We start from the raw sequence: 25,214 nt of genomic DNA on the forward strand, positions 1-25,214 counted from the left end.
TGTGTGTGTGTGTGTGTGTGTGTGTGTGTGTGTGTGTGTGTGCGTGTGGGGGGAGGTCTTGATCCATCAACAAATGTTTAGTGTTGCCCTATTCACCTAATTTAGCTAATGTAAGACAGGTACTAAAAAAAGTGATTTAATGTTGCCTTCCAGTAAAATAACAATATCAGCAAGACCTTAATTAACAGTAAGCCAAATTATCAAGAAACTGGGAGTGTTTATGCTGTCAAATGAGAGTCATGTAAAGATGAATACATTGGCCAGACCAGTAAAACAGTAACTGAAAGATGCCACTGGCACTGCCATTCAGTATGCAGGGATGGCCACAAAAATGCAATCGCTAAACACTGTTATAAAAACGATCACCCCATAGACCTTATCAACCCAGTCACACTGCACACCTTCCAATTATGCTACACATAACACTGAATCTGTCTTAATTACTAATACAGGTACACCAATGATTTTCCAGTATTCTTGGTTCCAAAGCCTTGCCGGATTAACCATTTTACCTGACCAACCTGGTCACGTAATAATAATTCATCAACACACCTCAAACCCACTAATTATACATCTCCCATGTGTCTAAAGTATACCATGGACTGCTAGATATTCAAATTAAACAAATATCAAATGTAAATTAAATAAATAAATGAAATATATTATGCACCTGCTAAGGAACGAGGTGCTCGTCAGCTATGAGTTTCGCAAATTCATCCACATCCTCGGCAGCCCCTTCCTGGCTCGCAGACTGCTTTTCTCAGCACACTTTATTCATGGATTTTCCATGACACCTCTTGAATCTTTGAAGCCATCCTCAACTATAGTTATACTCATGTTGTGATTTAAGGTCTTTATGGAACAACTTAGCCTGGTTCACATCATGCTACCTGACAAGTCCACTCCATCACTGTTGAAACCATTCCATCATCACTCAATTGTGCTCAGTACTCTTACCATCTTTCATAGTTTTTCTAATCATCATTTGCTTTTTGGAATCGCTGTCTGTATAGAATTTCAATATTTTCTCCCTGTAGACATCACGCAGCTTATGTACCGAAACACCACGGTCCATTTTTTTTAACAGTTCTACTTTATCTTGGAATGACATGGACTAGTATTCATGTTTGACACCACAACTGACACTCTCATATGTCTTAGAAGCCATAGCTAAGGATAAATTTAAGCAAAATGAGCTAAGAATCTCACAGAACTGCAGTATCACAACCAACAAGTGCAGTGTAAAGAATGTAAATAAGCGCACCCTACACACAACACCATCTGAGGCTGCCCAGTAAACTAGTCTGGTGGCTGTGGCAATTTCAAGTTCCTTCTTGTAATTTTGTCCAGACTAAAGGAAGTACCAAACCATCAGTTGCCGGAAATTCAGTGGTGTACCTGTACTAAGAGCCTTAAGTTGGCGAAGAAATCATTTTATAGTTAAACCCAAACCTCCCCTTAATACCAAAAATCTTTTAGTTCTCCCTTTTAGTGATAATTTTACATTACTTCCTAGGTTGCATTATTACATGACAGCTAGAGACTGAGTGTGAACGAATGGGGCCTCTGTTGTCTTTTCCTAGCGCTACCTCGCACACATGAGGGGGGAGGGGGTTGTTATTCCATGTGTGGCGGGGTGGCAATGGGAATAAATAAAGGCAGACAGTATGAATTATGTACATGGGTATATATGTATATGTTTATGTGTGTATATATATGTGTACATTGAGATGTATAGGTATGTATATTTGCGTATGTGGACGCGTAAGTACATACATGTGTATGTGGGTGGGTTGAGCCATTCTTTCATCTGTTTCCTTGCGCTACCTCGCTAACGCGGGAGACAGCGACAAAGCAAAATAAAATATAAAAATATATCCTAGGTTGCTTAAATAATTTCATGTAAATGTAGCCTTCATCAATGACAGTATAATAAAGAATTTCTTAATCAAAAACTCACCAGAAAATTCTGTGGGCTGTTTACTCGATACCTTATAAAAATTATATGTTTTATGTTGGGCAGATTGGTAAGGATCTTTAGGTAAGACTTAAGAAACATAAATATAGCATAACAACAGGAATCAAATGTTTTGTTTAATCAAGTCAAAAATTATGACCATTGCAATGACTGGAGTAATGCCAACTCAGTTGTTAAGTGAAACTCCTTTCCCATGAGAAATATCATTGAATGTTCTATTATTAGACACAAAGAATTGTAACATAAATATTGGTCAAGGTCTGTGCAAATTGGATAGCTTTATTGTAGGCAAAATTTTGTAAACAGATCCCTTTCTTGTCCACAAAATAAAAATTATACAACAGACATGCTGCCAGACCTGAGCACACCAACCCGAACACCACCATCCGCTAGTGCTTGTTTACCAATGGCATCTTACCTAAGTCTCTTCCTTGTATATTAAATGACAGTTCTATGTCTTCTATCTCATTCTTGTATCTCCCCTGATGATGTGATAATTCCATGAAAGTGCACTTGGGAATTTATCACGTTTCCTTTTCCTGTGATATTTTGCTTATACTAGATCATGCACACTGCTGTAACCTCTAGCAACATGGATACCACATGGTTCTTCCACTGCTTTTCTATAAGCCTGCCTGGTCTTTCCTCCTTCATTACTGCTTACTCCAAATCATCAATCAAGGTTTAAAAACTGAAGTTACAAACTGAATTCCTCAAGAGATGCCTCAATGAACAGGTGCTTCCAAGATCTATCCTGTAGCAATGGTTATTGATGTCGTCTGGTCGACCATTTGATGATATTCAAAACTGCATTTTGAAGAAACACATTGAACCAAAGAAGACTGAAATGGAGGAGGCCTTTTGCATTTCAAGAGTGAAGAAACATGCCTTTCAAATAGCTATACCTAAACAATGGAAGAACTGTATGTTGGACTATTGCTATAACAAGTTAAGAATTGAATGGAACAGTCTTCAAAGGAAACTGAACTGTAAGTTAGATCATCTCAATGAAAAGAGTAACTGGACTAAGAGCAAAAACCCTTCCTTTGTGATGAACCTGTCCAATATACAACTGGACAAGGATACTTTGTGTGCCCTAGACTATGGATTACGTTTTGTTTCTCTAACAAAGACATTAACTGTGTTGATATTTCAGGATCATGAAGTTAACATTTGTAAAGGTTTGTCAAAACCAGCGGTTCCAAATTGTCTAAAAAGGTTCATATGTGCTACTAGGATATACTTATCAGAAAATTAGATAAAGCTAACACAGTTGTGGGAGGTGGGCAGATTAGAGAGGGTAGTAAGTGGTGGGATGAAGAAGTAAGGTTGTCAGTGAAAGAGAAAAGAGAGGCATTTGGATGATACTTGCAGGGAAGTAGGGCAAATGACTGGGAGCTGTATAAAAGAAAGCAGCAGGAGGTCAAGAGAAAAGTGCAAGAGGTGAAAAAGATGGCAAATGACAGTTAGGGTGAGAGAGAGTATCATTAAATCTTTGGGATAATAAAAAGATGTTTCAGAAGGAGGAAAATAACGTGCGTTACACAAGAGAACAAATGGGAACATTGGTGAAGGGGGCAAGTGGGGAGGTAATAACAGGTACTGATGAAGTGAGAAGGAGATGGAAAGAGTACTTTGAAGGTCTGTTGAATGTTTGATGACAGCGCGGCAGATATAGGCTGCTTTGGTTAGGGTGGTGTGCGAAGTGAGAGGGTTAGGAAGAAGAGGTAGTAAAAATTTGCGGAAGATGAAATCCGGCAAGGTGGCAGGTTTGGATGGAATTGGTTGTGAGGATATGGACCATGGTGAAGTGCCTGAGGATTGGCAGAATGCATGCATAACACCATTGTACAAAGGCAAAGGGGGATAAAGATGAGTGTTTAAACTAAAGAGGCATAAGTTTGTTAAGTATTCCTGGGAAATTGCATGGGAGGGTATTGATTGAGAGGGTAAAGGCATGGACAGAGCATCAGATTGGGGAAGAGCAGTGTGGTTTCAGAAGTGGTAGAGGATGTGTGGATCAGGTGTGTGCTTTGAGGAATGTATGTGAGAAGGACTTAGGAAAGCAGATGAATTTGTATGTGGCATTTATGGATCTGGAGAAGGCATATGATAAGAATGATACAGATGTTCTGTGGAAGGTTTTAAGAGTATATGGTGTGGGAGGTAAGTTGCTAGAAGCAGTGAAGAGTTTTTACCAAGGATGTAAGGCATGTGTATGAATAGGAAGAGGAGAGAGTGATTGGTTCCCAATGAATGTCAGTCTGCAGCAGGGATCTGTGATGTCCCCATGGTTGTTTAAAATGTTTATGGGCGGGGTGGTTAGGCAGGTAAATGCAAGAGTTTTGGAGAGATGGGTGAGTATGCAGTCTTCTGAGGATGAGAGGACCCAGGAAGTGAGTCAGTTGTTTGCCGATGATACAGCTCTAGTGGCTGATTCAAGTGAGAAACTGCAGAGGTCAGTGACTGAGTTTGGAAGAGTGTGTGAAAGGAGAAAGTTGAGAGTAAATATGAATAAGAGCAAGGTTATTAGGTACAGGAGGGTTGAGGGACAAGTTAATTGGGATGTAAGTTTGAATGGAGAAAAATTGGAGGAAGTGAAGTGTTTTAGATATCTGGGAGTGGACTTAGCAGCAAATGGAACCATGGAAGTGGAAGTAAATCACAGGAAGAGGGAGGGGGAGAAGGTCCTGGGAGTGATGAAGAATGTGTGGAAGATAATGTTACTTCAGAGAGCTAAAATGGGTATGTTTGAAGAAACAGTAGTTCAAACAAAGTTATATATCTGTGAGGCATGGGCTATAGACAGGGTTGTATGGAGGAGGGTGGATGTGTTAGAAATGAAATGTTTGAGGACGATATGTGGTGTAAGGTGGTTTGACTGAGTAAGTAATGAAAAGGTAAGAGAGATGTGTGGAAATAAAAAGAGTGGGGTTGAGCAAGCAGAAAAGGGTGTGTTGAAATGGTTTGGACATATGGAGAGAATGAATGAGGACAGATTAACAAAGAGGATATATGTCTCAGAGGTGAAGGGAACAAGGAAAAGCAGGAGACCAAATTGGAGGTGGAAGGATGAAGTGAAAAATATCTCGAGCGATCGGGGCCTGCACATACATGAGGGTGAGAGGCATGCAAGGAATAGAGTTAACTAGAACAATGTCGTATATAATCGGGGTGGATGTCCTGTCAATGGACTAAGCCATTGCATGTGAAATGTCTGGGGTAAACCAACGAAAGGTCTGTGGGGCCTAGATGTGGATAGGGAGCTGTGGTTTCGACGTATCATACATGACAGCTAGAGATTGCGTGTGAATGACTGTGGCCTTTTTTGTCTGTTTTCTTGGCACTACCTCACTGAAGCAGGGGGCAGCGATTCTGTTTCCTGTGGGGCTGGGTAGTGCCAGGAATGGATAAAGGCAAGCAAGTATGAATATGTACATGTGTATATATGAATATGTCTGTTCCATTTGTATATGTATGCATATGTGCATATGTTGATATGTATATGTAAGTATATGTGTGTGTATGGGCATTTACGTAAATATATATATGTATATGAGTGGATAGGCCATTCTTCATCTGTTTCCTGGTGTTACCTCGCTGATGCAAGAAACAGTGATTAAGTATAATAGAATAAAAAATAAGTCTGTTAAGTATATCGGGAAAAGTGTAAGCAAGAATATTAATTGACAGAGTTATGGAAGTGACTGAATGCAGAATAAGTGAAGAGCAAGAGGGTTTTACAAATGGTAGGGGATGTGTGGATAAGATTTATGTATGAAAGATGACCATGGAAATATATTTAACGAAAGGTAAGAAGTATTAATCTGGAGAAATCATGTAACAGAGTTGAGTGGAATGCTTTGTGGGATGTGTTAAGGATATATGGCAAAGATGTTGGATGGTGTAAAAGCCTTCTACAAAGGAGCAACTGCATGTGGAAGAGTGGATGGACAGCTGAGTGAAAGTTCTGGGATACATGTAGGTGTGAAGCAAGGCTGTGTGATGTCACCATGACTGTTTAACATATTAATATTGTATTTCAACTTTCTAAAAGGGAAAACAGAAGAAGGAGTCATGCAGGGAGTGCTCATCCTCCTCGAAGGCTCAGACTGGGGTGTCTAAATGTGTGTGGATGTAACCAAGATGAGAAAAAAGGAGAGAGGGGTAGTATGAAGAAAGGAACCTGGATGTTTTGGCTCTTAGTGAAACGAAGCTCAAGGGTAAAGGGGAAGAGTGGTGTGGGAATGTCTTGGGAGAAAAGTCAGGGGTGGGCGAGAGGACAAGAGCAAAGGAAGGAGTAGCACTACTCCTGAAACAGGAGTATGTGATAGAGTGTAAGAAAGTAAACTCAATATAGGTAAAACTGAAAGTGGATGGAGAGAGATGGGTGATTATTGGTGCTTATGCACCTAGTCATGAGAGGAAAGATCATGACAGGCAAGTGTTTTGAGAAGCTGAGTGAGTGTGTAAGCAGCTTTGATGCATGAGACCGGGTTATAGTGATGGGTAATTTAAATGCAAAGGTGAGTAATGTGGTAGTTGAGGGAATAATTGGTGTACAAGGGGTGTTCAGTGTTGTAAATGGAAATGGTGAAAAGCTTGTAGATTTGTGTGCTGAAAAAGGACCGGTGAGTGGGAATACTTGGTTTAAAAAGAGAGATAGGCATGAGCATACGTATGTAAGTACAAGAGATGGCCAGAGAGTGTTATTGGATTATGTGTTAATTGATATGCATGTGAAAGAAACACTTTAGGATGTTAATGTGCTGAGAGGGGCAGCTGGAGGGATATCTGATTATTATCTTGTGGAGGTGAAGGTGAAGATTTTTAGAGATTTTCAGAAGAGAAGAGAAAATGTTGGGGTGAAGAGAGTGGTGAGAGTAAGTGAACTTGGAAAGGAGACTTGTGTGAGGAAGTACCAAGAGAGATTGAGTGCAGCATGGCTAAAGGTGAGAGCAATTGACATAAGGGGAGTGGGGAAGGAATGGGATGTATTTAGGGAAGCAGTGATGGCTTGCACAAAAGATAGTTGTGGCATTAGAAAAGTAGGAGGTGGATTGAGAAGAAAGGGTAGTGAGTGGTGGGATGAAGAAGTAAGATTGTTTGTGAAAGAGAAGAGAGAGGCGTTTGGACGATTTTTGCAGGAAAGTAGTGTAAATGACAGGGAGATGTATAAATAAAGCAGCAAGAGGTCAAGAGAAAGGTGCAAGAGGTGAAAAAGAGGGCAAATGAGAGCTGGGGTGAGGGAGAATCGAGGTATTAACAATTAGTGGTGAAGTGAGGAGATGGAGTGAGTATTTTGAAGGTTTGTTGAATGTGCTCGATGACAGAGTGGCAGATATAGGGTGTTTTGGTAGAGGTGGTAGGATCAGGGAGAATGGTTTGGTAAACAGAGAAAAGGTAGTGAAAGCTTTGCGGAAGATGAAAGCCAGCAAGGCGGCGGATTTGGATGGTATTGCAGTGGAATATATACAAAAAATGGGGTGACTGTGTCGTTGATTGGTTGGTAAGGATATTCAATGTATGTATGGATCATGGTGAAGTGCCTGAGGATTGGCGGAATGCATGCATAGTGCCACTGTACAAAGGCAAAGGGAATAAAGGTGAGTGTTCAAATTACAGAGGTATAAGTTTGATGAGTATTCTTGGGAAATTATATGGGAGGGTAAAGACATGTACAGAGCATCAGATTGGGGAAGAGCAGTGTGGTTTCAGAAGTGGTAGAGAATGTGTGGATCAGGTGTTTGCTTTGAGGAATGTATGTAAGAAATACTTAGAAAAACAGATGAATTTGTATGTGGCATTTATGGATCTGGAGAAGGAATATGATAAGTTTGATAGAGATGCTTTGTGGAAGGTTTTAAGAGTATATGGTGTGGGAGGTAAGTTGCTAGAAGCAGTGATGAGTTTTACTAAGGATATAAGGCATGTGTATGAGTGGGAGGAGAAGAGAGTGATTGGTTCCCAGTGAATGTCAGTGTGTGATGTCCCCATGGTTGTTTAATTTGTTTATGGATGGGGTGGTTAGGAAAATGAATGCAAGAGTTTTGGAGAGAGGGGCAAGTATGCAGTCTGTTGTGGATGAGAGGGCTTGGGAAGTGAGTCAGTTGTTGTTTGCTAATGATAGAGTGCTGGTGGCTGATTCGGGTGAGAAGCTGCAGAAGTTGGTGATTGGTAAAGTGGGTGAAGAAGAACGCTGAGAGTAAATGTGAATAAGAGCAAGGTTATTAGGTTCAATAGGGTTGAGGGAAAGGTTAATTGGGAGGTAAGTCTGAATGGAGAAAAACTGAAGGAAGTGAAGTGTTTTAGATATCTGGGAGAGGCTTTAGCGGCAGATGGACCCATGGAAGTGGAAGTGAGTCACAGGGTGGGGGAGGGGGCAAAGGTTCTGGGAGCGTCGAAGAATGTGTGGAAGGCGAGAACATTATCTTGGAGAGCAAAAAATGGGCATGTTTGAAGGAGTGGATCCAACAATGTTATATGACTGCGATGCATGGGTTATATATAGGATTGTGCGGAGGAGGGTGGATGTGTTGGAAATGAAACGTTTGAGGAAAATATGTGGTGCAAAGTGGTTTGATCAAACAAGTAATGAAAGGGTAAGAGAGAGAGAGGGATGTGGTAATAGAAAGCCTGTAGATGAGAGAGATGAAGAGGGTGAGCTGAATTTATTTTGGACATAAAGGTAGAATGAGTGAGGGAAGGTTGACAAAGAGAACATGTGTCAGAAGTGGAGGGAACAAGGAGAATGGAGAGACCAAACTAGAGATGGAGGGATGGAATGAAAAATCTTGAGCAATCAGGGCCTAAACATGCAGGAGGGTGAAAGGTGTGCATGGAGTATCATGAATTGGATAAATGTGGTATACAGGGGTCAATGGACTGAATCAGGGCAACTGAAGCATCCTTGGTAAATCACGAAGAGGTCTGTGGGGCCTGGTGGTGGATAGGGAGCTGTTATTTTGCATATTACAAGTGACATCTAGAGAATGGATGTGAGGGAATGCAACCTTTCTTTATCTGTTCCTGGTGCTACCTCAAAAAACACAGTAAATGGCGATCAACTATGAAAAAAAATAGCACCGGTTTAAAAACATAGAGATAATGGATAAAGACATACAGAAGTTGGGTGAAGGTACATTAGCAATAATCTATCATGCATAGCAATTATATTATCTGCTATTGACTGGTTTGCAGATTATCATGAGTGGTGACTCAACTACCACTAATTCATCTTGAAATATGTCAGCAGATCTGTTCATTTCAGTAAGGTATCCAGAAATTCAGATGAAACAAAGAATGCCTAATACCTGTAAAGCTTACCTGTAAAGCTTCTTTTGCATCACTGAGAGTAATGACTCCACTGTGATGGGACTCCAGCAATATCTGAAGGGTGCTCAGGGCACAACGTGCATCCCCCCCACTCATCTCAGACAACCAATGAACAGCTTCCTGGCTTATTTTCATCATTCTGGAAATAAAGACTACAATATTACATCCTGAGACAGTAGAGAGGGAACACTACAGCTCGTAAGAGACTCTATATGCCTCAAGGGCAAGCTGAAAATACAGTTCTTGTCATGGCCAAATACTGTACTTGACTCAACATAAATGGAACACCCATCTAAAATATGCAGAAATACCACCAATTCCCCCCAAAAAAATCAGTTACTATTTACTGGAAAAAATGTATACAAAAATTCCCTCCTACTTCCAAAACCTAACATATACTTCATGTCACTCTACCCTAAAATGAGTAAGATTAGTCTTTTTTATATCAAAATTCATATGATAAATGAATCTTCTCAAGGGAGATGAGGAGGGAAAGTCTGTCCATTTTCTTCCTCTTTTTGGAGTGGCCAATGTTTTGCTTTGATGGAGTAAAGTATTCATTTGTTTTTTCTTTTACAAAGCTGGCCCTCAGACTGCTTTAAACTTAAAATTAGTTCACTGAAGAATGAATGACTAATGGATTTTGTGGTAATACACTAGAACCTGATGGTTATCCTGTGGTTTTTAGCAGTAAATGTAGGGATGTAGTCATGTGTAAGTGAGGTTATTTGAAATGTTTGGAGATATAATGTTAAAGGTTGTAGAATTAGCAGCTGGACACAAGGTCATGTAATATAGAAATAAAAAGGGAAATGCATGGTGGACAGATGAGATTAAAAATGCTGTGGAAGAGAAGAAATAGGCATATGGTCAACTGCTTGAAATAAATGTACCAGTGGAAGTTCAGCAAAGAAGGAGGGAAGAATATAAGGAGTGTAAGCAGAATGTTAAGAAACTAATTGAGGAAAGCAAAGAGAGTAGATGAAGAATTTAGAAGAAAGTTGTATGAAAATTTAGGGAAAATAAGATATTGTACCAGAAAAAGGTGGATGTAAATGATAAGATTAATGTGACAAGAAAGGAAGGAGAGTTGCTGAATCAAAAGTAGAAAGTGAAAGGAAGATCTTTTTCAAGAAAGAGTATTTTGAAGAACAAATGAATGTGGGAGAAAGTAAGGCAGCAGTTATTACATGCATCGGTTTGGAGGATGGAAGGAAAAGGATATATGTGCAAGGACCTACAGCAAGAAGGAGGGTAAAAAGGGCAATAAAAAGGCTAAAGGTAGGAGAGGCAAGTGGGGTGGTTGGGATTACAGCTGAAATGCTGAAGTATGGAGTAAAAAGTGTAACAGAGATGATGCATTTGGAATCTAACATGTCATTAAGCATGGAAGAAGAAGGTTGTGTCTGAGGACTGGGTGAAAGCAATTATTGATCCTTCATTCAAAGGAAAAGATGCTAAGAATGTATGAAGCAATTACAGGGGAATTAGTTTGTTAAGTATAACAGGAAAAGTGTATGCAAGAATGTTGATTGATACAGTGATGGAAGTGATTGAATGCAGAATAAGTGAGGAGCATGGGGGTTTTAGGAAAGGTACATAAAGTATGGATCAGATTTTTGTGATGAAGATGACTGTGGAAAAGTATCTAGCTAAAAGTAAGAAGCTGTATAGTAGCTTTTATGAATCTGGAGAAAACATACAATAGAGTCAAGTGGAAAGCATTGCAGGATGTGTTAAGGATATAAGGGGTAGGGAAAAAATGATGTATGGTGAGAAAGCCTTCTACAGAATAGTAAATGCATGTGTAAGAGTGAATGGAGAGTTGAGCAAAAGTTAATGTTTACATGTGGGTGTGAAGCAGGGCTTTGTGATGTCAAAATATCTGTGAGTGCTTGGACTGCAACTGGGTAAGTTGTTTTGTGAGAAGTCTGGTTTGTTGTTAGGCCTTGTTTTGAGTTTTTACATATTTTTCATGGTAAATCTACCTCTCTACGTCTCCAACACCCATTCCCCCTTTGGGAACTCCCATCAAGGGGTGGCCTTGGCAAGTCCCTACTTATCCCTGTCCTTACATGCCTCCCTTGCATACTCCATCTCACACGTTTCTCCCCCATTTCTTTCCCTCCAGTTCTCTTCCACTGAATTTCCCTACGGAACACGTGGTCTTCCTCTCATACCAACTCCTTTAATTGCACTATCATACACTCTCCTTGTAAACTTCCTGTCTTCAATTCTTCCCACATGCCCAAACCACCTTAAAGTATTTCATTTGACCCACTCTACCACTCCACAATTCATTCCCTTTGCATTCCCTGCCATACCAAATCTCTCATACACCCCCCTCATTACTTTCTTCAATCCGTTTAGTTATACCACATGCTCCTCTCAAATAACACATTTCCACAAACTGGATTCTTGACCTCTGTGATTCATCCTATGTCCATGTTTTGGATCTATACATCAGGGTCAGGAGGACTACGCTGTCTACATGTCTACCCTTCATTATTTCATTAAGGGACCCAGTGACCCTTCTACCTTGTACTTGTCTCCCCTTATCATTCCTTCCATATCACCAAACTTAACCAAGATAGCTCCTTTTTTCATATTTGGTTGCCTCTTCCCTCATTAGTGAGGAAGCACCAGAAACAGATGAAGAAAGGCAGCATCAGTTCTCATGCATTCTTTAGCTACCATGTGTAATGCACTGAAACCACATCTCCCTATACACAATCACACTACACAGACCTTTCCATGGTTTATCCTAAACACTTCACATGCCCTGGTTCAATCTACTGACAGCATGTTGACCCCTGTATACCACACTGTTCCAATTCACTTAATCCCATGCATGCCTTTCATCATCCTGTATGTTCAGGTCACAATCACTCAAAATCTTTTTCACTCCATCCTTCCATCTCCATTTTGGTCTCCTTGTTCTTGTTCCCTCTACTTCTGACATATATATCCTCTTTGTTTTGTAACCTCACTCATTCTCTCCATATGTTCAAACCATTTTGGCATACCCTCTTCAGCTCTCTTGACCACACTTTTTTTTTAATCATCATATGGAACTCTTTTACCCTTTCATTACTTAATCAAACCACCTTGCACCACATACTGTCTTCTGACATTTCATTTCCAACACACCCATCCTTTTCTGCACAGTCTTATCTACAGCCCATGCCTTGCATCTACATAATATTGCTGAAATTACTATACCTTCAAACATAGCCAATTCTGCCCTCACAGATAATGATCCATCTTTCCACACATTCCTCAGTGCTCCCAGAGCCTTCGTCCTCTCACCCACCCAATGATTCACTTCTGTTTCCATGTTTCCATTTGCTGCCCTGTCCACTCCCAGGTGTCTAAAAACACATAAATTCCTCCAATTTTTCTCCATTCAAACACATCCCAATCAACCTGACCCTTAACTATGCTAAACCTAAGGACCTGGCTTTTATTCCCATTTTCACTCAACTTTTATAAACCCTTCCAAACTCAATCACCAACTAATGCAGCTTCACAGCTGAATCTGCCTCCAGAGCTGTATCATTAGCAAACAACAACTAACTTATTCACTGCATACTTGCCCCTATCTCCAAGACTCTCGTATTTACCTCCCCACCATCCCATCCATAATCAACTTAAACAACCACAGTGACATCACTCACCTCTGCCATACACCAACCATCACTACTCGCTCTCCTCTATTTCTACTTGTACACATGTCTTACGCCCTTGATAAAAATTACTCTCTGCTTCTACCAGCTTTCCTTCCACACCATATATTCTTAAGACCTTCCACAAGGCATCTCTATCAGCTATATTAAAAGCACTCTGCACATCCATAAATACCATATACAAATCCATCAATTTCTTCCAAGCAAACACCTGATCCACACATCCCCTACCACTTCAAAAACCACACTGTTCATCCCCCATCTAATGCTCTGTACAAGCCTTCACTCTCAATCACTACCTTTCCATACTAATTATCAGGCACACTCATAAAGACATTCAACAGACCTTTACAAGACTGACTCCATCTCCTCACTTCATCACTACCTGTTACCACTCACCCTTCTGCACCTTCAGCAATATTGCTATTTCTACCCTTGTTTCCTGTACATCATCACCCTCCCTCCAAAACATCTTAATCTTCCTAAGGTTACTGATATTTGCTCACTCCAACTTTCATTTGCCCTCTTTTTTAACCAATGCTTCTTCCTCTTGACCTCCTCCTGCTTTATCTAATAAATCCCCTAATCATTTGCACTTCTTCCCTGTAGGTACTGTCCAAATGCCTATCTTTCCTCTATCTCAAGCAACTTTACTTCATCATCCCACCTCTCACTACCATTTCTAATCTGCAGATGGCCCACCTTTCACATGTTAAGTATGTCTCTCGCATGTGCCAGCACAGATTCCCTAAATACCTCCCATTTCTCACCCACTTCCCTAGCCATTCTACACTCAATCTCTCCAGTATTTCTTCACACAAGTCTCTTTCCCTAGCTTAGTTACTTTCACTGCTCTCTTCTCACTGATATTGTTTCCTCTTTGGATGAAACCTCTAAAAATCTTCATCCTTGCCCCAAAGGACAGATATTAAACATCTCACCAGTTAGCCCTCTAGGCACATTTACATCCAGAAATCTCTCTATTACACATCTATCAATTAATATGCAAACCAATAATGCCCACTGACCATCTCTCCCATTCACATGCGTATGTCTCTCTTTTTAAATCAAGTATTCCCAATCAACAGTTTTCCAGTCATTTTTCAGCACAAAACTCCATAAGCTCTTCACCATTTCCTTCATAATAATGAATACCCCATGCCACCCAATTATACCCTCAACTGCCACATCACTCACATTCTCATTTAAATTTCCCATCATTAATAACTGATCTCTTGCATCAAAAATGCTGACACACTCACTCAGCTGCTCCTAAAACACTTACCTCTCATGATCTTTTTTCTCATGGATAAGTGCATAAGCACTAATGATCATCCATCTCTCACCACCTACCTTCATTTTTACCCACATCAGTCTAGAATTTACTTCCTTACACTCTTTCTCACACTACTAAAACTCCTACTTCAGTAGTAGTGATACTCTGTCCTTAAACTTTTCCCCTTATTTACTCATAAGACATTTCCAAACCATTCTTCCTATTTACCCTTGAGCTTCATTTCACTCAGAACCAGATCATCCTGGTTTCTTTCCTTAAACATACTAACTATCTCTCCCCTCTTATCTTGTTTACATCTACACACATTTAGACACCTCAACCAGAGCCTTCCAGGAGGATGAATCCTCCCTTCTTGGCTCCTTTTGTTTCATCTTTAGAAATTGAAATACAAAAAGAGGAGGGTATCCAGCCCTACTTCTGCCACTTTCAGCTGCCTTCTACGACATGCAAGGAATAAATTGGTAGAATTCTCTCTACCCTACCCCAGAGATAGAAAACTACTAAATACTTGAATTCTGTCACCTCTTCTAGTCTTTCTATAATACAGTTCCTTCTTTTTTCATTCTAAATGACTTTGCAAAATCTATATTTTCACACTGTTTCCTTTCAAACACCATTACCTTACATTTACTCACATTTACCTTCAATAGTCTATGCTTACATGCATCATAAAACACACAACCTTCTGCAACTCCTCTTGACTCTTGGCATAAAAGCAGTATCATTAGCAAACTTGCCACCATATTTCATGACCACACTCCATCTCTGCACCCCTTTTTCCCTAGTTTTGCTTTCATCTCTCTCATCACTCCATCTATATGTGTTAAAAAGCCATGATGACTTCTAGAAGTCCTGCCTCACAACCACAAGTATATTGTAACTTTTGCTCAACTCTCTATCATGCTAAGTACATCCTAAGTATTGTTCCCTTTGAATGAACAATAATAGCTTTCACCCAGTCCTCAGGCACAACATCCTGCTTCCAAATCAAATGCATCCAATCTATCACACTTCTCCATACTTCAACATTTCAGCTCTAATTCCAACCACACTAGTGCCTTTCTGATCTACAACCTCATTACTGCCCTTTTTATCTCCCTTCTTGCTAAAGGCCTCAGCATGTGTATCCTTTTTCTTCCATCCTCCAAAACCAATGTCACCTTAATGTCTCATCTCCATCTATCTTTGGCAGGAATCGCATGGGAGATTGCCTCCGCCCATCATGAGTGGCTGTTGTAACAACTACTTCTTCAGGAGCCTCCTGCAACCCATGCACTAAATGGCAGTTACTGCACACTCCAGGAGCTTCCTGCTTCCGTATAAAAAATCGGAAGCCGCTGAACAGTCCAGGAGCCATGATATGGACCACAACCACCTCCTAAAGGAGCTCCAAGTTGACTCAGCAGTCATGCACTTCACCCACATGCTCCTACTCCTTCTGATGCCTACCATTGCCAGTATCACAGGGCCCCTGCCAAGCCTTTCTTGTACCACTTGGTCTACCTTGCTTTGCCTCTCCTTCACTGTAATCCTGCATTTCCATTAGCTCATTGCCCTCTGTCACATCACCTTGTATATCCCATCCAATAAAGCATTGTTGTTTAATGTGTTTCCGTGTTGATATTGCAGTTATGCCACCCCAACAGACCCTACCAGAACACCTGCTAAACTGGTGAACCCTTGAGTAAACTGAGAGAGACTTTTGGACACATCTCTACAGTGCTACTATCAACCTCCCTTGGCTCCTGCTGTCAATGTCCTTTTTCCACCATCCACCCAGCTTCATCTCACACCTGTCCATCTTCCTTCTTAAATTTGCCTAGTTCAGCTGGCCACTCATGCCCCCAAGGTGATTCTGTCTCCTTCAGCCAACACTAGATGACCAGCCGACTATACTAATTGCCTCATCAACATCCGATCCTTAATCTCAAAATAAAAGAAGAAAAAAGAAGGGTATTGTAGGTCACTTTAATGACTTTGCCTTTGACTGGGTGACAGCCTGTGACCACACCCGAATTTGGTGGCCCATCCTATACATTTGCACCTGCAGTATTAATCCCTGACAACCATACTTGATGTCAGTGGTAGCAGATAAAAAGCTGCTGCTGTAATTGTAAATGAATTAATCCTTTCCATAATTAGCGCTGCTCTTATAGACTTAACCTCAAGTCCGTCAACAGGAGAAAGGTCAGAAGCTTTCAACATTCAGCTTCAACTTCTCTTAATATCCTTTAGGAATAGCTATCCCTTACAGATCTGACCTCACCTTCTCTTAAATATTTAAACCTGTGTATCATCCCAGGAAGTTAGTAAAGCAGCTGTCTCATCACTAGATAACAAGTGTACCATTCTGGTACCTGAAGTCATGGGAATGTGACTCCAAATTCAAGCTGCCATTAGGGTGTCTAGACCCATCAGCAGATGTCTCAGAGTCACTCCTGATATTCTATCTTCCTGACTGGTTTCATTGTGGTGCCTCATCTCCAAAGTTCACCTTCAGCAGGAATCACATGGGAGATTCTCTGCCCATTATGAGCAGCAGCTGTAACAACAAGGGACCTAAGGCCACACCTGTGGCACTCCTGCAATCCTAACACTAACCGGCAGTCACCACACACTCTAGGAGCCTCCTGCTTCCCAATCACAAATCAGCAGCCCCAGCACACTCCTGGAGCTGCAAGCCGCACCCACTTTCTACAGGAGCTCCTGGTTGACTTGGCAGCCATGGACTTCTTCCACATGGTCCTGCTACATCTGACACCTACCATCATCAGCATCACAGGACCCCTGCCAAGCCTTTTTGTACTACTTGACCTACCTTGCTTTGCCTCTTCTTCACCATAATCCTATACCTCCATCCCCCTGCCACCTCATCTTGTATATCCTATCCAATAAAGCATTACTGCTGTTGTTAAACATGTTTCCATGCCCCTCTCTCAGTTATACCACTCTGATAAACCCTATCAGAACACCCACTAAACATATAACAACTGCTGCCTCACCTTCTCCCGCATTCATCAGTCCCTCAAAACAATTTTTCTATTTTCCTTTAACCTCCTGCTTTTGATTCAACAATTCTTCCTTATTTCTCACATTTGCATTTCCACTCTTACGTCCACCTCTTTCCTTTTTCACCTCCACTGGTACAATTTCTTATTTTCCCTAAACTTTTCACTCAACTTTCTTCCAAATCTTCAGCTACTCTACCAGCTTCTTAACATTCTGCTCACATATTTACAGTCCAAATTAACATATATAGGTTTGTACCGATACTTGTTTGCTTTGTATTCAAATCTTGCTTGCCAGATGCAGAAAATCAAGGTTAAGTCCAACATTCTTCTCCGTAAATACATTGATATGAGCTCCATAAACAGTAATGCCATCTGACCCAACCCTTGTATATTTTTCCATCTGGGTCAAGTACAAACTGGAAGACAGTGAACTGACAAAAGCCAAGCAATGTGAAACACTAAGGTTAGGAGGCTGGATACCTAACAGAGGAAGCCTGACTTAGGGACTCCTGATTGGTGATGATATAAGCAAAATTGGTTTAACTGCTGAGGTAATTCATCTTATTTAGTGTCTGAGTTTTGCTTTTAGTGATTTTCTAATTTCTGAATCAAATATTCTAGCGTTTAGATCTATAAAGCCTGCATTTGTCAAGTTACAGAAAAAAGTCTCGCCTAATAAAACTTAAGTTTAACACAATAGCAACTATCCAAGTGAAAAAGGTTAGTTGGTCTTATGGAACTTTATGAGAGTGGTTTAAAGTCTCATCTTGTGGATTATGAGTTAAGAATGTAACCACTCAGCTATGGTACCACTTACTGTTTCCTTTAATCTCTATAATGAAACAAACCTTTGAGGATCACTGGCTGTTTCTTCATATTCCACAATGCATTCTTCCTCACTGTCTAAATCTTCCTGTTTGGTATTCACTCCAATGCCCATCACCTGTTCTTCTCTGTGAACGGCTATTTTCAGCTTCTGAAGAGCTTTCCTTAGAATCTTCTTGATGTTATTTGGACTGAGAGCATTTAAGGTTATGACTCGACACCTATAAAACAACAATTATAATGTTCAGAATTACTGTATCTTCAGTTCTTAAACACCAATGCCCAGAGGAGATAAATGAAAGCATTTGATCCATTCTACATAAATGGTGAAAGAGTTAATGACATTAAAAAGACATAAATCAAGTGATCATTAATATAATCTACCAGTACATTTCCCTGGGGACAGGGGGAAAAAGAATAGTTCCCAAGTATTCCTTAAGTGTTGTAGAAGACAACTACGAGGGGCAAGAGTGGGGGTGTGGAAACCTTCCCCTCCTTGCATTACAATTTCTGAAAGCTGGTAGAAAATGAGGCGCCAGTAGGGAGACGTCATTCTCCTCAAAGGCTCAGGCTGGGGTGTCTGAATGTGTAGGGAGGTAAGTAGTATGTTTGAAGACAGGGACTTGGATGTTCTAGCTCTGACTGTAACAAAGATCAAGGGTAAGGAGGAAGAATGGATTAGGGAAGTTTTGAGGGTAGAGTCAAGGGTTGGTGTGAGTGTGTGAGCAGAGGTAAGTGTTGCACTCCTACCGAAGGACAAGTTGTGGAATAGGTGAGAGAGTGTAAAGAAGTGAACCCCAGATGGATGTGGGTAAAATGAAAATGGATTGTGAGAGATGGGTGATTGTTAATGCTTTTGCACTTAAAAGTGAGAGGACTGATGAAGAGAGTCAAGTGTTTCAGAAGCTGAATGAATGTGCATGCAGTTTTCATGCAAGAAACTGGTATCAGTGATGGGTGATTTAAACAGAAAGTGGGTAGTGTGGCAGTCAAAGGCACAACTTGGGGGCAAGGGGTATTCAGTGATGTGAAAGGGCAGAATGAACAGCTCATGGAGTTGAGTGCTGCAGGATTCTAGTGACTGGGAACATCTGGTTTAAAAAGAGGAACATACGTGAATATAAAAGGGTGGGTAGGAAAGATAGAAAGTAGGCATAAACAGATAAGGTATTAACTGACAGGCAAGCAAAAGAGAGACTCTTGAATGTGAATGTATTTAGAGGAGCAGATGACAGGTTATATGATCACTAACTGATGGAGGTAAGGGTGAAAATTTCTAAGGCTTTACGAAGAGGAAATGTAATGGGGGAGAAGAAACCAGTGAAAGTAAGAGTGCTCGGAAATGAGGCAGGGAATGAGAATGAAAGAAGAATGGCACAAGTTCAGTGTAAATGAAGCTAGGGGAGTAGGTGTTGAATGAGTAGTATTGGGAAGCAATGCTGACATGTAGGCATATGGATGGAAGATGGTGAGTATGTGAGAAATGGTAGTGAGTAGTGGGACTGCAAAGACGATAAAGTTAAATTCCTACTGAGAAAATAGAGGTATATGGGTGTTATAGGAAAGGATTGCAAATGACTTGGAGACGTACAAAAGGAAGCAGCAGAAGTTCAAAGGAAGGAACTAGGGCTGAGAGTTGAGGTGAATGAACAACAGCAAACTTCAAAGAGAATAATAAAATGTTTTGGAAGGAGGTTATTATGTGAAAAAACATGAAAACAAAACAGAAACATCAAAGAAGGTGGCAAATAGGGAAGTTTTAACTTGTAGAATGGTGCAAAAAGGATAGGCTATCCATCTTTCTATCTATCACTGATGCCTGTCCTCCCTCAGGGAGGTAGCCACAGAAATAGTTTCCATAACTAGTGAATTCCAGTGCCACTTCTTAGCCTTTCATGCCTAACCCTTAACAGGCTACTGGCAGGGAGCAAGTCTAGCAGTGTTTGTAAAAGCTCCTATCTAATGTTCCTACACACTACTTCTATCTAACGCTCCTGCCCAATGTTCTTACCAACTTGTTCAACCTAATGTTTCTACCTAAAGCTCATTCCTAAATGTTCCTACCTACTACTTCTATCTATTGCTCTGAACATTTTGTAAAAAGGCAGGGCTAGCAAACAGAGCTCACCACAAGAAAATCTAAAGTTATGAAGAATGAGCTGTGTGAGTTAAGAGTTGTTAGGGGTTATGTATGACATGGAGAGATTACATTTTTCTGGACAGAATGCCAGTAGTACACGTGTAGGTGAGGCACAAAGAAAAGACAGCTAACTGGGTCAGAGAAGTGCAACTTGACAAACGCTGAAGTGCTGACTCACTACGAATCCATCACTAGCCCTCCTGATACCCAGACGGGTAGTACCGGTAATATAGGATAGGCAGTGAGTACTTTAATGGACTGTTGATGTGTTAGATAACAGGGTGTTAGATGAAAGGGGCTTAGGTCAGGAAGGAGTGCAAAGTAACAGTGTCATGGCAAGTGGTTTAGTCAAAAGAGAAGAGACGTTGAAAGGTTTGTGAAATATGAAATGCGGCAAGGCTGTTTAACTGGATGGTATTGCAACTGAGCTTCTTAAGAAAGGGGTGTCTGAGTTGCTGATTGGTTAATTATGATTTTCCTTGTATGTATGGATCATGGTGAGGTGCCAGGGGTAGATCATGTGGATAAGAGCATGCACCTTTTATAGGTACTGATTTTGGAGAACTGCATTCCCCATTTCCAACCCCAAAGGCTGGCAAGTTAAAGGGTTGAATATATCTATATATCTGAATGGGTTAAACAGTAAATTGTACCAACTTGTGGTTTTTAATACTAATACCATTACTCCACCATCTAATGTCTTGAACGCATTAAATATGGCAATTCAAAGGAAAATATCATATCAAACACAAGAAATCAAGAGGCTGCTATCATGTGACTTTATGATCGACCACCAGTTCTCATTAGGGTTAAAGTCAGGTGAGTTACCTGACCAGTCCTGAATGTATGTCACACCATAAAATGCAAACGAGTTATGTACTGATTTAGCAGTGTGGCACGGTGCACCATCTTGCACAGAAATATCATGACCAGTCTTTTCAAAGCAGTCAGGTAATTCATCACACAACAGCTCCAGGTATCGATTCTGATTTACAATCACTTTTCAAGGTAAAAACACATGACTTCTCAAACCATTATAACCAAAACCCTCCATAAGTGAGTCTGGGAATTTCAGAGCTGCTTGAATGTACTTAGGGCCGTATGGATCACTACCTGGCCTCTAGCCTCTAGTACATTTTGCCTCTATGGCTTCCACTAACATCAAATGTAGCTCCACCAGACCACAACACTTTCTTTCACTTTTTGTCATTTCACGAAAAATTTCTTGGCAAAAGTGAGTCTATACTTGCACTACCGGTCTATCAGAAGCAGTTTCTTGAGAGGCATAAACCCCTTGAATTTCAAGTCATCATGAAGCTGGATACAAATCGAAAATACAGACACATGACCAAGTAATCTAGGTTGCCTTCCTTTAACTGTCATGCTGAAATAGCGGGATTCTTGTCTACTTGATGTTGGATAATCTTCAGAGTGCAATGGAAAGTGATATGAGGTCATCCAGGTCGTTTCTTCTGGGTGGGAATGTAAATGCCACCACCGTCAATGAGGAGCTTTGTCCATCTTTGCACAGTTTGTAGTGACAGCCCTGTAGTTTCAGCTATTTCCATATTATTCTCTGCCTTGTACAAGGCTAAAATAGCAGTAGTATCATCTTTAGATAAGTCCTTGGGGCCAGGTATTGAAGCACAATCCCACAACAAAGTACATGTGTGTAGTGTAAAAAAGTGGAAGTCAAGGGGTCAAGAGAAAATAAATACTTACCCACCACAACAGCTCCAGGCACAGTGACCACCACCTGTTGCTACCCCTGGGGTCCCTTAACCAATGTCCATGAGCTGCCCCTACATTTTTCAACATTTCAAAGTCATGTTTTAGGGGTATGATACAAATGGGCAAAAATATGGGAGCAGGCCCTATCACACCAATTTTTTCTGCCAGGACTGTATGTACACTCCAGGATTGAATTTTTCTTTCATACTTGATTGTCATTTCCAGCATTAGCAAAATAGCACCAGGAAACAAAGAAAGACCCATCCACTCACATACACATAAATAAACATATAAATATACACACATACAAGTGAGAAAGTATCACCAAACTTTAAGGAAAATAAAAAGATGTTTTGGAAGGAAGTAAATGATGTGCTAAGACAAGAGAAAAAATGGGAACGATGGTGAAGGGGGTAAGAGGGGAAAGTAATATCAAATGTGCGTAAGACAAGAGAACAAATGGGAACAACAGTGAAGGGGGTAAAAGGGAAAGTAATAACAAGTGGTGATGAAGTGAGAAGGAAAAGGAGTGAGTGTCTTGAAGGTTTGTTGAATGTGTTTTACGATAGAGTGGCTGAAGGACAAAGACAAAGGGGATAAAGGTAAGCGTTCAAACTACAGAGGTATAAGTTTGTTGAGTATTCCTGGGAAATTAAATGGGAGGGTACTGATTGAAAGGGTGAAGGCATGTGCAGAGCATCAGACTGGGGAAGAGCATTGTGGTTTCAGAAGTGGTAGAGGATATGTGGATCAAGTGCTTGCTTTGAATAATGTGTGGAGAAATGCTTAGAAAAGCGAATAGATTTGTATGTAGCATTTACGGATCTGGGAAAGGCATATGATAAGGCTGATAGAGATGCTTTGTAGAAGGTCTTAAGAGTATATGATGTGGGAAGTAAGTTGCTAGAACCAGTGAAAAGTTTTTACTAAGGATGTAAGGCATGGTCTACAAGTAAGTAGAGAGGAGAGTGATTGGTTCCCAGTGAATGTTGGTCTGTAGCAGAGGTGTGTGATATCCCCATGGTTAACTTGTATATGGATGGGGTGGTTACGGAGGTAAATGCAAGAGTTTTGCAGAGAGGGGTAAGTATGCAGTCTGTTGGGGATGAGAGGACATAGGAAATGAGTCATTTGTTGTTCGCCAATGATACAGCTCTATTGGCTGATTTGAGTGAGAAACTGCAGAAATTGGTGACTGAGTTTGGAAAAGAGTGTGAAAGGAAAAAGTTGAGAGTAAATGAGAATAAAAGCAAAGAAACTAAGTTCAGTAGGGTTGACGGACAATCTAATTGGGATGCAAATTTGAATTGAGAAAAATTGGAGGAAGTGGGGTGTTTTAGAGATCTGGGAGTGGACTTAATAGCGATTGGAACCATGGAAGTGAAAGTAAGTCAAAGGTTTCGGGAGGGGGTGAAGGTTCTGGGAGTGATGAAGAATGTGTGGAAGGTGAGAACATTACCTCAGAGGGCAAAAGTGGGTATGTTTAAAGGAATAGTAGTTCCAACAATGTTATAAGGTTGCAAGGCATGGGCTATAGATAGGGTTGTACAGAGGAGGGTGGATGTGCTGGAAATGAGATGTTTGAGGAGAATATGTGGTGTGAGGTGGTTTGATCGAGTAAGCAATGAAAGGGTAAGAGAGATGTGTGGAAATAAAAAGAGTGTGGTGGAGAGAGCAGAAGAGGGTGTATTGAAATGGTTTGGGCACATGGAGAGAATGAGTGAGGAAAGATTGACTAAGAGGATATATGTGTCTGAGGTGGAGGGGACGAATAGAAGTGGGAGACCAAATTGGAGGTGGAAGGATGGAGTGAAAAAGATTTTGAGCAATCGGGGCCTGAGCATGCAGGAGGGTGAAAGGCGTGCAAGGAATAGAGTGAATTGGAACGATGTGGTATATCGGGGTTGACGTGCTGTCAATGGATTGAACCAGGGCATGTGAAGTGTCTGGGGTAAACCATGGATATTTCTGTGGGGCCTGGATGTGGAAAGGAAGATATGGTTTTCGGGCATTATTGCATGACAGCTAGAGACTGAGTGTGAACGAATGGGGCCTTTGTTGTCTTTTCCTAGCACTACCTCGCACACATGAGGGGGGAGGGGGTTGTTATTCCATGTGTGGCAAGGTGGCGATGGGAATGAATAAAGGCAGACAGTGTGAATTGTGTGCATGTGTATATATGTATATGTCTGTGTGTGTATATATATGTGTACATTGAGATGTATGGGTATGTATTTTTGCGTGTGTGGACGTGTATGTATATACATGTGTATGGGGGAGGGTTGGGCCATTTCTTTCGTCTGTTTCCTTGCGCTACCTCGCAAACGTGGGAGACAGCGACAAAGCAAAATAATAAAAATATAATTTATATCTTTATTTTGCTTTGTCGCTGTCTCCTGTGTTAGTGAGGTAGCGCAAGGAAACAGATGAAAGAATGTCCCAACCAACCCACATACACATGTATGTACATACACGTCCATACACGCAAATATACATACCTATACATCTCAACGTATACATATATATATACACACACAGACATATACATATATACACATGTACATAATTCATAGTCTGCCTTTATTCATTCCCATCGCCATCTCGCCACACATGGAATAACAATCCCCTCCCCCCTCATGTGTGTGAGGTTGCGCTAGGAAAAGACAACAAAGGCCCCATTCGTTCACACTCAGTCTCTAGCTGTCATGTAATAATGCACCAAAACCACAGCTCCCTTTCCACATCCAGGCCCCACAAAACTTTCCATGGTTTACCCCAGACGCTTCACATGCCCTGGTTCAATCCATTGACAGCACATTGACCCCAGTATACCACATCGTTCCAATTCACTCTATTCCTTGCATGCCTTTCACCCTCTTGCATGTTCAGGCCCCAATCACTCAAAATCTTTTACACTCCATCTTTCCACCTCCAATTTGGTCTCCCACTTCTCCTTATTCCCTCCAACTCTGACACATGTATCGTCTTACTCAATCTGTCCTCACTCATTCTCTCCATGAGACCAAACCAATTCAAAACACCCTTTTCTGCTCTCTTAACCACACTCATTTTATTACCACACATCTCTCTTACCCTTTCATTACTTACTCAATCAAACCACCTCATACCACATATTGTCCTCAAACATCTCATTTCCAGCACATGCACCCTCCTCCACACAACTCTATCCATAGCCCACGCCTCGCAACCA

At 40.9% G+C, this 25,214-nt stretch overlaps 1 protein-coding gene across 1 annotated transcript in view; it reads right to left on the minus strand.

Annotated features, from left to right (window-relative positions):
- LOC139748917 (uncharacterized) overlaps positions 1-25,214 on the minus strand; it is a 144,314-nt gene that overhangs the window by 44,392 nt on the left and 74,708 nt on the right. The window contains exons 7-8 of the mRNA XM_071662279.1: positions 18,156-18,353; positions 9,305-9,452 (exon numbers count right to left, since the gene is read on the minus strand). Of these exons, the coding sequence (XP_071518380.1) occupies positions 9,305-9,452; positions 18,156-18,353 (346 nt within the window). The remainder of the gene's footprint in view (positions 1-9,304; positions 9,453-18,155; positions 18,354-25,214) is intronic.

The sequence above is a fragment of the Panulirus ornatus genome, chromosome 6 (genome assembly GCF_036320965.1).
Source record: "Panulirus ornatus isolate Po-2019 chromosome 6, ASM3632096v1, whole genome shotgun sequence".
NCBI lineage: Eukaryota > Metazoa > Arthropoda > Malacostraca > Decapoda > Palinuridae > Panulirus > Panulirus ornatus.